At 32.5% G+C, this 16555-nt stretch overlaps 4 protein-coding genes across 7 annotated transcripts; 2 read left to right on the top strand and 2 right to left on the bottom strand.

The window, feature by feature from the left end:
* Positions 1-220: 220 nt before the first annotated feature.
* Positions 221-2705, bottom strand: LOC126918379 (zinc finger protein 616-like). Of its 2 annotated transcripts, none has more exons than XM_050726238.1 (3): positions 2363-2705; positions 1791-2015; positions 221-1687 (listed from the first exon to the last, which is right to left on the bottom strand). In XM_050726238.1, exons 2-3 carry the CDS (start codon positions 2013-2015, stop codon positions 776-778), a joined length of 1137 nt encoding a protein of 378 aa, XP_050582195.1. In that variant the 5' UTR covers positions 2363-2705; the 3' UTR covers positions 221-775. The 2 variants fall into 2 exon arrangements, with proteins under 2 accessions (XP_050582195.1, XP_050582194.1); XM_050726237.1 differs by having other exon boundaries at positions 2255-2704.
* Positions 2706-2961: 256 nt separating this feature from the next.
* LOC126918373 (transmembrane protein 39A) lies at positions 2962-5854 on the top strand. 3 transcript variants are annotated; one of them, XM_050726224.1, is made up of 7 exons: positions 2962-4123; positions 4219-4358; positions 4437-4535; positions 4661-4767; positions 4859-5111; positions 5290-5476; positions 5584-5854. In XM_050726224.1, exons 1-7 carry the CDS (start codon positions 3800-3802, stop codon positions 5836-5838), a joined length of 1365 nt encoding a protein of 454 aa, XP_050582181.1. In that variant the 5' UTR covers positions 2962-3799; the 3' UTR covers positions 5839-5854. The 3 variants fall into 3 exon arrangements, with proteins under 3 accessions (XP_050582181.1, XP_050582180.1, XP_050582179.1); XM_050726223.1 differs by having other exon boundaries at positions 2965-4123; positions 4664-4767; positions 5269-5476; XM_050726222.1 differs by having other exon boundaries at positions 2966-4123; positions 5269-5476.
* Positions 5855-9932: 4078 nt separating this feature from the next.
* On the top strand, positions 9933-11117 carry LOC126918160 (uncharacterized). The gene has a single exon (XM_050725801.1). The coding sequence runs from the start codon at positions 9933-9935 to the stop codon at positions 11115-11117; it is 1185 nt and encodes a 394-aa protein (XP_050581758.1).
* A 1393-nt stretch (positions 11118-12510) lies between these two features.
* LOC126918393 (chymotrypsin-1-like) lies at positions 12511-15463 on the bottom strand. The gene is made up of 6 exons (XM_050726261.1): positions 15276-15463; positions 15042-15083; positions 14804-14951; positions 13531-13780; positions 13224-13361; positions 12511-12999 (listed from the first exon to the last, which is right to left on the bottom strand). The coding sequence occupies exons 1-6, from the start codon at positions 15319-15321 to the stop codon at positions 12781-12783; spliced, it is 843 nt and encodes a 280-aa protein (XP_050582218.1). The 5' UTR covers positions 15322-15463; the 3' UTR covers positions 12511-12780.
* Between the last annotated feature and the right edge of the window lie 1092 nt (positions 15464-16555).

Below are 16555 nucleotides of genomic sequence, written 5' to 3'. Positions count from 1 at the left end.
TTTATATAGATTAAGTAATTTTTTTTAGCTTATATAGTATTTATTAACAATGTGCAACTGAAATAAAATATATTAATTATAATTTAATATGTTTAAAGCAATTTCTACATATTTTACTATACATAAATAAATCATGAAGACTGTGTCTTATACAAATTTATACAATATCTTCTTTAAAATGATATGTCAGGAGTACTAGTATACAAATTTAAGACATATATATTACATGAAATTTAAAATCTTTTAATATCACAAAAAGTACATTAACATTTTTATAAAAAAATTTTCAGTTCAAGTATACTTTTGGCTTATTCTACACATAACAGTAATATAGATCAAATTCATATAGAAAATATATATCAACATATTTTTAATATTACATTATTTGGAGTAGAATAAAAAGAGATTTTAAAATACTTAACTGAAATGTTGCTGTAAGTGATAAAATAAACAAAATGTTTAATTACAAAATTGTAGTTTTTTAATAACTTTACCATATTATATAATAATACAGTTACAAATACTTAATATATTATGTGTAATTGCACGTATTTTCGATTGTATTTTATATATCAAAGATGTCATGTAGAGAGATTTCACTTTTTACAATATAAAACTTGTAATTCCAAAAAAATATATATTTACATATCCATAATTATTGATGCAATTGTTGATCATTAAGAAATTTAAACTCTGATAATACATTTTTACAGCAATTATAATTATAAAATATATTCATAAGTTAAACTATCATTAAAGTATTTATTTAGTATACTTAAGTTGATGTTGGTGTTAATACCCCAACTGCATTTGTTGACTCCTCATCATTACTTTCATTTTTTATAGGAACAATATTATTTTCAATAGGCATCAGTTTGACATTAGTATTTTGAATCATTGATAAATTATTGAATGAATTTATAGATGTAGTGTTATTAAGATTTGCAGTACATAACACTTGCTTTTCATTATTTTCACATTGATTAATGCTAGTGTTAATATTTACAATATGTTTTTTCATATGAGTTGTTAAATTTCCACTATGATAAAAGTCTTTCCCACAAACCTTACATTGAAATGGTTTAATTCCGGAATGTATTCTTTCATGTATTGATAAATTGCCACTATGCCTAAATTCTTTACCACATACAGCACATTTATATGGCTTTATACCTGAATGAGTTCTTAAATGAGTCGATAAGTTTCCACTATGACTAAACATTTTTCCACATATTTGACAACCATAAGGTCTTTCACCAGAGTGTGTCCTCATATGGATTGCTAAGTTTCCACTGTGGGTAAAACACTTTTCACACTGATTACATTTATAAGGACGTTCTCCATTATGAGTTCTCATATGTATAAATAAATTACTTTTATGTCCAAACTCTTTGAAGCATATTTCACATTGACATTTAAGTTTTTTTCCTATGTTTGTGTCTGAAGAACCTTTGGGTGGTCTTCCAGGACGATTAGATTTTATGGAAGATATAGGCTCTGAAATTGATACTATTTGACTTGTAAACTTTGCTGCTTGTATACTTTGAGGACATTGTGACTGTTCAGCTTTTTGATTCATGTCTATATGACATTGCTGATTCATTTGATTCAAATTTCCTTCTTGATTAACTTGAAAATTTGTATTATTTTGTACATAATTTTTCATATATGTTAAAGAAGTATTTTCCTAAAATATTTAATATTAGTCAGTTCCTTAGTAAAATGTTATATAGGTTTCATGGTTTAGAAAATAAATCAATAAAAACATTTATTGAAATTATAAAACTTACTTCAGATTGGAATAAATTATATTGACCATGAATTTCATTTTTTGAATGTATTTCATTTGATAACTGTGCGTGACTCCAAAAGTGTGATATCTCATTATATTTATAATCAACATCTTCTTCAATAAATGTTGGATATTTGGAACTATTTGAAGTATTAACTTTATCACCAAAGTTAATATCTTCTATTCCCATACATTCATGTTTTATTTGAACAGGATTAAACATCTACACATATGTATATATTAGAAGATAGTTATATTCTTACATTATTTACTGAGATTAAATACTAAAAGCTTGATTAAATTCATTAATTAGTCTATTAAAATAAAATAAAGAATGTCGTAATTTTCAAAAGCAGAATGATCTTTAATTTACAAAACTAAAGTTATAAACCTTGTGGAATAATTATTTAAAAGACAAATAATGGTTTTAGTGAATTTAAAATTCATGTAAAATACACATACATTTCAGAAAATATATTCTAGGATTAATAGCTACTGCGCTATAATTCGCAATTCTTCATAGTTTGATAAAAAGCTGAATTTTTGAAAGAAACAACATGACAGACATACATTGTCACTTCACCACAGCTATTTATTACATATACATATGTGTAAGGAAGCAATTATTTATATTACACTCCTCTTTGTTTATACACATTTCTTAGAATATCATCTCCTACATTAAGTAATTAGGGTGTTCTTTTATTAAATATATTAGAGTATTCAATTTGTTCCATAAAATATATAAATTTTTATATCGTGAAACAGTGCCATCTAGGAAAACTATGTTGTTTTGTAAAGGTTTCGAATTTAATATAAACTAAGTATTTTATATATTTTTTAATTTCAAAAAGATTTAATTTAAGTTAGGATCACATTTATACATTTAGAACGACCATTGACATTTTAATACTGTTTTGTTTTGAGTCATCACTTGATGGAAATGACTTTCGATTTAAATTCAAAATATTATTTATTATTCTTGACAATTCTTATACTATTGATTATAAACCATTATTCATTTGTATAATTATATACATGAAATTATTTATAAAATCTTTAATTTGCACATGGAATTAACAAAATATAAAATACAATATATGTGAATAAAAGTCACATACGTCGATAAATGTACGTATACAATTTATGTGTGTGTCTGTATACATACAGAAAAAAAGCAAGGAAAGAGCAAGAAAAGTAATACAAAAATTTCCTGGAAATATATTAGTTTGATCTCATTAATAGGACGTATTGGAATTATATTATTCATATATGTAATTTAATGTCATATACCTTAAAAGTGGAATAAGTTAACTAGACATACATGGTTAGACATGCAACTAGAAGTGTGAAAAAATTAAATCTTTCAATACATATGTTCAGTATTGAATAATACAAAAATTCTTTTATTCAACTACCCAATTTTAATAATTTTATTTATATAAATGCTGAGATGCTAATAATTCCCTCTCTGATATTTATAATTATATATTTCATATTATGTATTTTATAATTCATTTACTTTGCGTATAGAGTACGCTACGTATTACCATATCACTTTTCACTTCAGAAATCCTATTTTCCAAGTTTGTGCTTGTAATCTTGTGGTTTGTGTCTGGTGTATATGTATGTTGTATGCAAAACAAAAAAATAAACATTTTGTAACTAATTTCGGGTATATGAAAGGTCATTGATTAAATCAATTTTGATGTATCCGTTTTATCATCAAGACTAGCATATTGTTAAATTATGCTAAATAAAAGTATTCGAAAACATATAAACAACTTAGGAGATAAAATATACGCATTTATATATATTTTTTAATGTTATAAATCTTGTAGTTTGAACAAAAATATAAATGAAAATGACAGTTCCCTAACGCCATTAAATTCAATTATGTTGTCATAAAATTTATTTCAAAAGTGATTTATTAAGCTAAAAATATGTAAGAACCATAATAAATTAAAATAACTTGAAAAAATAAACTAGAATGTAAAATCAAACACGATGCCTGGTGGAAGACGTAATGCTGCTAGTAGAAATGGACAGAGTAAATTCCAAGCTAACTTCTATGTATCTTCAAATATTGGTATACGAAGTAATAGTGGAGAAGGAACAGCTGGAAATGGTGCAGATGATAAAAAGTCAGAACATTATGGAATGAAAGCATTAGTACCAAAACATGTACCTATACCAGTTGTACCTATGGATGGTCATTTAACTTTTGAAGCTTTGTCTTTAGTTGTGTCAATTATTGCAGCTTCTTTACAAATGCTTAATTTATATAGAACTGTTTGGTGGTTACCTCATTCTTATAATAATTATAGTATGGTATGTGTATTAAAATATTTTTCATTATTTTAAGTCATCTACTCTTTATTATAATTTATCTTTTTTCATAAAAACATGTGACTTCAATTTTTCAGAATTTCTACTTAATAGATCCTTATTTGCTTGTATTTATTATAATTATGATTGCAAGGCAATTTATTTATTCTTTATTGCATCGAGTTATTGATGTTTCATCATCAGCTCGTTCGTTACCTACTGCTCAAAAAACAATGAGGTATATTTTGCTATAAATTGTACATTATATATATAATGTAAAACTTGTATTTAGGATAATTTAAATATTATATTTCAGGATAACTTTACTAATCATTGTGATGAATATATTATGCTGGTGCCTTTACCATTTGGCTGAACGACATAACTCAATGAAGATTTTTTACTTATGTTATCCGTCTGTATTACTTTATTAAATTGTAGTTATTGATCATCGTGTGATATATTGATATGTTATATATGTATATCATTCATCATACATCATATATATATCAAATGTTTATTGTATGTACTTTGTTTCAGAAGTTTATCTATATATTTTGTAATGTTTGGTATAAATGCAGCACCTTTCTTTGATATATCAGCACCTTTATATGGTAAAGATGAAAAGAAAACAAAGTTTCCGATGGGTATAAAACTTATATTTATGCTAATAATGATGATTATTAGTATATTAACAAAGTGTTAAATTTATGAATTTGATCTTCTTTTTTTGTGTAGACAAACCCTTACATAATTGTTCATTAAATGCATCAGCAATTAGAGCAGAAGTTTCAACATTAAGGTCTGATTTCAATTGGCGTTTGAAACGAGCTTTGTTTGCATCTTCCAGTAGTGCTTATGTATGTGGTATTGCACCTATTATATTTGTACCTCAACATCTACATTTTAATATTCCATGGGTTGTGCTATATGTTATTCTGTTTTGGCTGGAAAGAGTAATTGCTCACTTTTCATATGCTTATCCTGTCAGGTATGTATTTATATAATTATATTGTGTGACAATTTATGTTGTGTCAATCTTATAAATTCTTTAGTAGTACGTGTTGTATTATTCTAAGATTGTATAATGTGAATGTTGTATTAAAAAATTCATTTGCAGAAATTTGATGAATGCAATAATTATTTAGGTACTGTGATGTTTTACATAGAGCGGCATTACACCTAGGTCGATGGGTTAAAATTGAAAATCGCAATAGTCATACTTATGCCCAAGTGTGGAATGATTCTATTTTGTGGCGTCATGGTTCAGTTGTGAGACATAATAAAGAAATCTATCGTTCCGAAGGTTTCTGTACTGTAGCAGAACCAGGAAATTTAAATCATTGCAGGTTTTATGTACGTGATCAATATTAACTTATTTTGTTATAAATTTTACTTTCATCATACATATGAGTATACTGCAAAAATAACTAATAATAATAAATTGTAATTATTTTGCACAGGATTTATTTAGAAATCCTACAATATTACTTTGTTCAATATTGGGCTTGCAACTTCTTCTTATTTGCGCACAATTACTTATTTTACTACGCACAACTGATTGGTATCAAGTGTTATCAATAACATTGCTTCTTGTGATCAACTATTATACTTTATTTAAAGTTACTAGAGACTATCTTATTTGTTGGAAAATATATCATGCAGAACAAATAATACAAGATAAGTCACAAATGGTTGCAAATTCTACTATTCAATAAATGATTATTGAACAAATTGCCGGTGTTATTGTGTTTGTCCTTTCCAAACGACTATTTTAACTTCATTTTATAATTTATTGGTCTTACAAAATTATTTCCTTAAACTAATTTTTATCACAAATAAAAAAAAGGGCAATAAAAATGCAAATAAGGAAATAATTAAATTAGAACTTGTGAAGACATATGCACATATGTATAAAAAATAAGTGTTGTGACCACTATATCGTGATTTTGCCTGCTGAATCGGTGGAAATCTGTTAAAAAAATGTGGTGCAAGATTGACCTTGACCTTGACCTTGACATTCAAGATCAAATTGCAATTTCACATTATTATATTAATTATTTAGTTATTTATGCCAGAGAAACTATCTCAGGAGATATTTACTATGTTTATTATTTTGTTTCAAAATCCTAGTTTATTACGATATTTTTGTACTGTGTACTGGTTTTTTGCTATGAGCAACTAAATAATTTCCTGTATGGAATAACGAGATGCATCGAACAATACATAAAGAATTGTAATTCTATTTAAAAAAGTTGCAGTTTACCTTTTTATATCCTCTACGTGTCCACCTGTAAAGAAACTAATAATATCAGATCTCTTTCTCGACGCTTTTGCTTAAAAGATATTTTTGCTGTATTCTATTTATGGTGAGCTATTTCTGCTAACGAATAATTTTCCCGTTTCTTCATTAATATCTCGTTGTTTACATTCTATGTGAATGTGAAATGAAAGCATCGTAAATAATATCAATGCAAGAGCTAATGGAACTTCATTTTTCAAGAGAACGGTGAAGTTGTGATTTACCAACAGTTTGAGACTTCTGTTCCTCGTGAGGAGTTTTATACGATGCAACAATAAAGAATTTAACTTTTAATTTTAAAGTCAACATCAATTTTGTGGTAAATTTTTTCAATAGATCTATATGGATCTAGAGGTGCAGAAGTACGCTGTAATGATCACAACAGTTGTTTTTTATACACCCGGCACAATGTATATATATACATTCGTTTGTAAATATACAGCTGTTCTTTTGATAAATGGATTGGTTTTAGTTTTATTAAATAAGTTTTATTAATAATAACTTTATTAAATCGTTATATCTAGAATTTTTTTCTTTTATGACGTAGACATGGGATAATAAAGGATTTTTTTAAATACCCACCCTAAAGGGGTACAAAGGGCGACAAATTTTTTTTCAAAAGATAGACACATCTGGCGTATCACTACAATTAAAGATGTAGAATTCGGCATATGAACTCATTAAAAATAAACAAACACGTGTTTGAGCATTTTTCGAAATTCAACTTCAGAATTCAAATGAATTCGTTTATCAATTGAGTACAAGCCTGTTAGAAAATTATTCGCAACTGTAACAGTGTAACAGGACAAATAAAAGATGCAAAAAAATAAGGGAAATATCTATAACAAAATGAAGCTGAAAAGGATAGCTTATCACAGTAGACTTATTATATTTTATGGGTCTCACCAAATCATTGGATATTATAAAATGATCTTTCCGATACCTGTAGTCGTCTGAAGCTAACGCAGCCATAGCCGTAGGATAGTATGTCATGAAATAATGTACGCGTTAGAATAATAAAAAACTATACAAGATGTTTCATTAAATTTGTTATACGCAATTGTTTCTTAAGCTTTCCTATCTATATGTATGTCGGGGAGTCAGTAGGATTGGAGGTGTGGGCAGGCAACGAATCTTCACCAGTAGTAGCCATTGTCAAGGTGTGATCCAGAGTTTATTAACACAGGTATGGAGATGTGAGACTTGACAAATAAACCGCGGCGGTTAGGTACTCGCGATGCGAATGACAATAGTCTGAGGTCCGATAACGAATACGCGGTCAACGGGACTCTTTTATTCTTAACTCGTCGGCAACGCCTATGTGGTAATCTCAGCTAGCACGCGAAGTAAGCACTCTATCGAAAATGATGAAATCGTACTCGAAGCTCTCTCGGTGACGCGGTTTAGGAAAAAACTGAGAACCAATCTCTAGCGGCACCAGGTCTTTTATATTCGTGGAGACAAGTCGTCGTTCGGAGAGTGAGGGAAATTGCCGTTGTTGTTAATTGATCAGTCTTTGGAAGTGTCCTTCACGGAAAAGACTGTTTGCCTATTTTCGTTAATCAAGGTTTAGAGTTTATGACGGGTCATTAGGCTGGCTGCAGATGTTTTGCGAATATGTCTCGACAACCGGCAATTGACCTACCCATAAAATAGGGTCTGCTTATGGCGAGCCATGAGACAGAAACCATTAGTGTGCTTACTGTCGAGTGCCGTTACAACTATTTCTTTTTATGGAGGGCTATAGACTTTTCCATGACTTTGTTAGAAAATGTTCGTCCCTTGACCGCGGCTACGTTCGGTGACTGGTTGTCACCTCGAACCCAAACTCATTCTCATAGATTGCAGGCAATTACAATTGGGCTGAAGGGCGGTGATTGTTTAGCTACGGCTATGGCGGAGTCCAAAGTACAATATTAGGGATTTTTCCCCGGTTTTCGACGGAAGGCTCCGGTGTCTCTCCATCTCCGACATGTATATGCCTTCGAAATTTCAATACGGCCTACTTGTTTTTTTAAGTAAAATTATATATTTTCATTTAGGTAGGTGTTACGTCGGGTGACACTTTGCCTAGACCAGGCCACACATCGCAAGATTTTTTTTTTTTTTATTTATTTATTTATTGAAATTCACAATTTGTCCAATTTGGACATTTGGTAGAATTTTTTAACAGTTATATTAACATGTTGGTGGCTACCCCCAGCGAGGTTCCATCATCGCGTTTGCTAGGTTATACCCTTTATGAGGTCTGCTGGGTGCTTCCTTTTTAGCCTTCTGTCCACGTTTATGGTTTTGTACGTTTCCGCAACTAGCCGGTTTGGGTGTGTTGCTATTCTTCATTTGTATTTTTCTGAGTATCTGCTAATTTCTTCCTTGACCGTTAGGATTTCCAGGTCCCTCCGTATGTCATCATTTCTGACGTACCATGGTGCGTTTACTATTGTTCTAAGGATTTTAGCTTGTATTATCTCTATTTTGTTTATATGGCTCATTGCTGCTGTCCCCCATAGTAGTATTCCGTACGTCCAGATTGGTTTTATGATCGTTTTATATATTTTTAATTTATTTTCTATGCTTAATTTGGATTTTCGGCTTGTTAGCCAACATCGCAAGATGGCAACCAGACGTCGGCAGATCCTTCCTGCGTACCCTCAATAGTCTCAAGTACCCTCCATAAATCCCAGGAATTTTCTAGCTAAGGTCCTTCAGACCGAACAAACATTCTTTCATGCATTGTTTTCTAAAGTTTATTATCCACTACGGGAAGAGACAGAAAATCTGTTTTTCCTCACGTACGACGCTTCCCGCTAGCAACTTTCTCTCAAGGGTGGTTAGCATCCTTTTCCAACCACCAACTCAAAATTTAGCCAATTAACAGCGACGTCTATTTCCCTCATTCTTCTAGCCAAAATTGGCATCAACAAATCCGATGATCCCGTGCGCTGAACACACCCATCCTTAGCTTTCCTCCGCCACGGCATCGTCGCCGAGCTTCATTGATTTTCCATCTTTCAAACAGTCAACATCCTTTTGATCGGATTTACACCCTTAGATCAGTCATTTACTTCACTCATACATACGCACCAGTGTAACTATCTTCCGTACAATGTTGTTGGAATAAATTGTGATTTGTAACTTGTTATATCAGTGTCATATTCCATTTAAATACCCTTATTATCCCAAAAGAAATAAGGGATCGATCATGATGTTTGACGTTGACGTGCTTCCTCGCGATCGCGTCTCTCCGCGAGTGGTCGAAAGTTCATAGTCCTTCGAGCCGGATCCAGTGGCAAGTGGATAGTGCATTTAACGGTGACCACACAATGCCACGTGTTCACATCGAATCCAACAGCGGAAGTGCATCACTCCGAAGTCAGTGACGTCAGGAGCATCATCTTCGAAGAAATATAACCCATTGGTCGAGGCACGCATCCAGGCAGCGTCCCGACGTGACTGAACAATCAACTTTGAGAAGGTTCCAACCATTTAAGTCGATCCACATCACGAATCATGCCGACCCCAGCAAAGATCATTAGCATACGGAGGAAACGCGATAAACTGTTCGAAGGCACCCTAAGGACCATAAGGGAAGGCATCGATAAATACGAACAGTGCAACATGCAAGAGATTGCATATTTGCAATCACATCGAGCTCTACTTGAGGACGGGTGGAAACGATTTCAATCATTCCAAAACGAGTTGGATGACATCGAGGAAGATGACATTGCTCAGGAACACGAAGCATCGAAACAGTACATGTCCCTGAACATTCGGATAATGGTCCTCATGGAAGGAAATCGATCTTCAACCCCGTCAACATCTAAGGGCATCGATTTTCCCGAAGCGATAATGCCAGCATTTGATGGGAAATTCGAACATTGGAACGCATTTTACAACACCTTCAACTCGACGATAGACAAGAACGAATGCCTTACACCCTTGCAAAAATTCCACTATCTGCGGGCCTCCTTAACGGGAGAAGCAGCGAACTGTGTGAATTCATTAGTTTTCCGGGAGGAAAACTATTCGAAGGCTTTGAGCCTCCTCAAACAGAGGTATGACTGTCCACGGCGCATCGTATCATGCCATGGCCTGGCAATCATTAATTATCCAAAGCTGACAAAATGTTCTCCAGTGGCCCTAAGAGACTTGACAAATGTCGTAAGACAGAACATCGATGCACTGACTAGTTTGGGACAATCCGTAAATTCGAATTGCCTCCTTCTCGACATCATCAGCGCCAAGCTACCCGATCACGTCAGACAACAATGGGAGCTGACTTTGACCAATAAGGAGGTGCCTCAATACACCGATCTGCTGGATTACCTCGAGAATCTAGCACTCACGGGCATATCGCCCTCTGAGGTCGAGCAGATAAAATCACTGGACCAACTCAAGCGAGTCCGTCGACACCAGCCACGACAATACGCATTCACCGCATCCCAGGTTAAAACATCATGCCATGCCTGCCAAGGACAACACACCATTTGGCGATGCGACACATTCAAGGCCAAAAGCGTCAGCGAACGCTTGAAGGATGTTAAAAGGGCATCCTTATGTTTGAATTGCCTGAATAAGGGACACACAGCGCGAGATTGTCACGCCGGATCATGTAGGGTGTGCGGAGGACGACATCACACGATGATACATCAGGAAAGGCAAAAATCAAGGTCGAACTCCTCCGCTTCAAATTGAAGTCAACGCACAAATCGGGGACATCACGGACGAACTTGGAACTGGTACTATCAAAAAATTGTATGGCGCAACGAGAATGGGGAAATCAAAACCTACCAACTTAACACCGTGACGTTCGGGTTATCGGCAGCTCCATACCTGGCTCTACGATGTCTCAAACAGTTCGCAGAAGATGAGGGGTATCGATTCCCACGAGCGTCATCGATTTTACTCCGAAATTTCTACGATATTTTACAATATTGAAATTAATAATTCATATAATAACAATAATTTATTGATAAATATTTTTTATTATCAAGTGTTATATCGCGCAAGACACCTGCACTCCATCCCGCGCTGCTTGACAGCCAACGGTCTACGTGCCGCTTTCCGAACTCTCAATAAGCCCAAGGACCCACCTTAAACTTGCACCTCTAAAGTCATTGTTCGTACATATGGTTTAGGTCAATCTGTTTGCCCAGAAAGACTTTCTAAGCCTAGAAATGTTTTCGGCTGGTTTTTAGAAAGGTCCTTAGGTTTATTACGCGCTCTTAAGAATTACGGAGAAAGCGGGTAGTGGCCTCACGCAAAAAGCGAAAATACCTAAAGGAAAATCCGGGTTTTCCCTTAAACAAAGACATCGACTAGCAACATTGGTAGGAGATTCCGTCCCCTCTCATCACTCATTAAAATCGACTAACCAATGGACATAACAGATCGTTGCCCTCACCTCACTAACGAAAAGTGTGAGCAACGAATCCGTTTTCTTCACTCAAAAACCACATCCACACCGAGCTTTCCTGATTGCATGGGAGCAAAGAGTCAGTTTAGTTTATTCTGTCAGTCTGTTGAGTCTATTCATTCGGTTGATTCCAAAGAGTCTGTTCAATCGATACTTCTATTACAACACGAGGGCCTTCATCTATCAGAGGGCCATATTTCAAAATCTCGTCTACGCCCTTTATATCATACGTAACGGTGTAACTCATTGGTGTATTAAATGTTGGAAATATAAATTTTATAACCTTGTTAATCGCAGTGTTATACTACAACAACCACCCCTATTGTCTTAATCGAAATAAGGGGATCGATCTATTCGTGGCGTCGATTATTACAATCGTAACGGGAATTTACGACTCCTGTTGACACGTTTTCTCGCGACCGCGTCTTCCCGCTATAGCTCGAAAATACATCAAGGATATTGGTTATTCCACTGTTACCTCATTTATCAGCAAGCAATTGGTATGGAGATTGTTCTAAATGTCGGAGAACAAAAGGATTTACTATACCCCGACTTTTCCCGAAATACGGTAATTTCAAATCTGCAATTGAAAAAAGGCTGAAACTGAAGTAGAATTAGACTACGAAGTGGATGTCTTAGTAGGTCAATTATACTAATTCTTCTATGAGCTTCCGGCGGTTTTTTGTTTCTACTTAATTCCGGTTAATTTTATTAAAGTAAATTAGGTAAATAATTTCACGAGTATAAGACTATAATTTTAATAATAGTTATCACGTTATTTGTTAATTTACTGATATTCGTGAATAAATTTCCGTTACCTTCACTTTGTGGTCGAAAAAATCCATCTTCTATCTTTATTTTTCAACTTACTAGGTATCTACTGATTATTCTAATTTAAAATTAATACAAAAATTAATACTCTTACGACAAAACTCTTTACTACTATAAAGAGAAGACGATTATTGATACTGCAAGCAGCAATATAGACCACATATTTGAATTTACTTGAGATCCTATACCATGCTGATTACTTGTAATATTATTTATCCACTGTTCGTAAGGAAACACTCTGGTGTACACGCTGAGGTAGTCACATGATCGACCATAAGAAACGATTCCCACTTGTGTACCATTAAAAACCAAAGGACTACCAGAGTCACCCTAAGGCAAGCAATATCGACATAAATTTCAATGACTTTATAACAGTGTTATATTAAATTAAAATTTATCATTGTTACGCGAAATTAGAGTCACTACAAATTGGTATTACCAAAAATGCAACTATTAGAAACGAAACAAAACTATCTTATTGATACATTTTTAACAATGAACTTGATCAAACGTTATAGTCAAATGAATTATAAAATTAAATTCAGTGCACTCACGGAGCAAGCTTGATTTCTTTTTGCACTCGTGCATATATTATTTTTTGTTGCCATCCAATCGTATAGTTGGCACATTTCCTGCGACACTATAGTTACATTCAGCGCTTGCAACGCGTTAGACATACCGTCTGATCCATTCTGCAATGAAAATTTGTTGAAAAAAAATTTCGATCGATATTTTTATCTAATTATATAATAAACGCAACATATAAATAGTCCTTGGAACCAATTTTAAAAATATTCTACAAATTTGTAATTTAAAATGTATTTATAGATTACAATAATTTTAATTTATAAAACCACTTACGTTTAATTTTCTCCAACCGGTTACCACAGCGTTTGTTTCTTGAGGTACGTAATATAGCCTTGCGAGTGGGATCGGCTGAATTTTGTCGTTATATTTAATGTATCCATTTACGAGTATTAAGCCGATGTCATTACGGACTAGGTATTCGTTGTAAAACTCGTGCCAAATCAATTTGTTGACTGTGTGAACAATACCAGGTTGTGATAAATAATTGGTTCCAACAACAACCGTCATTTGTGATGGTACTTTCCTATAAAGTTCCGTGAATATATGAATAATGAGAAATAAAGAAATTATTGGCAAAATAACAAATATGTTTATAAAAAAGTACAACAATGGAAGGGAGTACTTAGATTTAATAGACTTTATATTAAATCGTGTAAGAAATAGCGTTATCAATATCATTGATAGATACATTTTTAGTAGCTTTGATATTATAAATTGAAATTTCGTTCAATTCATAATGACAGTTTGCCTGGCAATATCGTCTTAACTTCAATATGACCTTAATGCAACATCAATTGCATTTTTAAGATGACAATGTACATCGTATATTTCATTATGTATGTAGAAACTTAATGAGGTTTAGAGTAAGGACAAGTAAGGATGTTTTATTTGTTAACAAGGTGATATAGTTTGTGTATTTAATAACGACGAATATAATGATAAAGAGTGACAAATTATTCAGTGATAAACAATGTCAACGTGTTCGTTCGGCTTAGCGGCTTTGTACACCCGACTTCTCGACATGTGCTCTTAGAATCTTTAAAAAGGACTATTCTGACCTTAGATCATTTCTTGAGCTTCTTGGGGAGACGATCCCCATTACGCTCGGATCACGCTACCGTTCGCACCTATGATCACGTATATCGCCTTCCTTGTGGATGAAACAACGGACCGAAATCGACGTTTCTGGAAGTCGCTGGTTGGCGACAACTATGCGCTCGTCGATGCATTGTATGTCCCTCGTCGGGCAAATAAGGCGATTCGCCTGCGACATTGTAGGACCGCGAGCGACGGTCAGAAAAGCGACCCATACTAAAACCTCGCAGCGTAACAAAACGTACAGCTCCCTCTTTTTTTGATACTACATGTATATCGTATTTATTTATATTTCTCAACTTTGAACTTTTACTATATCTCTATAATGTGCTCTCCTATGCAATACGAAAACTTTGCATAATATTCTAATACAAAGAATACAACATTTAAAGAATATCTTGTTTAAGATGTTTATGTAAATTTTCTTTCTACTAGTAAATACTTTTCTTACTTATAAATACAGCGTGCGGCGGTAAGGATGACATAAGGGCTAATAATTGATGCTCCGCATACGTGTGAACCTCTAATTCTGATTGACGCTTGGTAAGGATATTTACCGTCTTCAGCTTCATTACCGCCCACTACACGTGGAACCGAGCCTTAAATAATAAATACACTGTGTAGTATATTATAGTAACATTCATTAAATAAGTGCAATATTAATAATCATGAAGTAAAAGGATATTTACCGTTTTCAGCTTCTTTACCGCCCAGTATACACGGAACCGAGCCTTAAATAATAAATACACTGTATAGTAACTTTCATTAAATAAGTGCAATATTAATAATCATGAAGTAAGAGCTTGATCACAATCTCTTTTTGTTATTTCATTAAACTGATCTATGGTGAACTGTTTCTATACTTTGCAGCTTTAAAGCGCTGAATAAAAAATTAACTTTTTAAAATTAAGGAAAAAACTTACCACTAACAATGGAAGTGATAATTAAAAAGCCAACAAATGTGTACATAATGCTAGAATTTGAAGTACTTATATGTACATTGAATTTATTCACTGTAATGATTAAGTTGAGTAGAATGATAAAAATGCGTGTTACTTATCATACATTTATAAATAATCTCACTTTGCTAACACCTATGGTCATAATCTAGATAGACATAGATAAGTCAGATAAAAGAAAAATTGAAGCGTGAAAATTAAGAGAAGATATTAAGAAATTAAGGTCATTGTACATTTAAAAATATTTTTGTAACGCAGGATATAGGAACGTGTTATGTTATAAACAAAGTTAGTAAATATTTATAAACAAAAGTAACTTTCTTTATTTCTTTTATCGAATGTTTAAAAACTGTATATGTGAAGTATAGTACGCGTTAAGACTGATTAAATTCAGATAAAAATTGATTTCAGAAATAAAGATTATATATATAGATATTGGATTAAATGAGGCTGTAGTAGAAGGTAATTGAAATTATCTTTTATTTATTTTATATTTGAAATCGTATTTGTCATAAGTCAAAGTTTTCCTTGAATTTAATAAAGAATTAGCAATCATATGTGTATCATTGTTATCTCGAAGATAAAACTCATATGCATATATATTTAAATTTTTTATTAGTAAGAGAAATAATGGAAAAGTGGGAAAGAATTAGTTTACTAGCGTTTGCATTTTACACGGAATTCTAGATTGATAAGATTGCTATTAATTCTATGTTTCTACAGCTTTTTTATATTATTATAATTCTTGAATGTAATGTAAAACTTTAAAACAAGGACAATTGTTTTTGGTCAAATGCTGTTAATAAAATCTACATATTATTTTTAGTGTAAGTCGATGGTTAATAATAGCGGTAAGTAAAAATAGATGGATTATTGTCAACAAATGTATTAAAAGAATAACATAGTGATTATAAAACAGAGTTTTATACGATCCATTTAAAATTACGACGTAACTTACAACTGGAGAAATGATTTAAGTTTTAAATATTTAATGTTTTAAATGTTTTAAACACTTACAAATACTTCCATATGCATATGCAAATCATACTTTATGATATCTATAATATCTATGAGCAAAAATCCATTCGTTCGAGCAAGGTGATATGTTAAAAATAAGAGATATATCTTGCCAGGATGTGACGATATACGTCTCTTGGAAGTAAAGGAACGTTCGCTGTCACAAATGATAAATTGCTTATAATGATCGATAAAGCGATGATTTGTAAAAATAAAACAGAAGATTT

The sequence above is a fragment of the Bombus affinis genome, chromosome 7, assembly GCF_024516045.1.
Source record: "Bombus affinis isolate iyBomAffi1 chromosome 7, iyBomAffi1.2, whole genome shotgun sequence".
Taxonomy (NCBI): domain Eukaryota; kingdom Metazoa; phylum Arthropoda; class Insecta; order Hymenoptera; family Apidae; genus Bombus; species Bombus affinis.
Note: the sequence above shows the minus strand (reverse complement) of the source record. Positions and strands in the feature narration are given on the sequence as shown.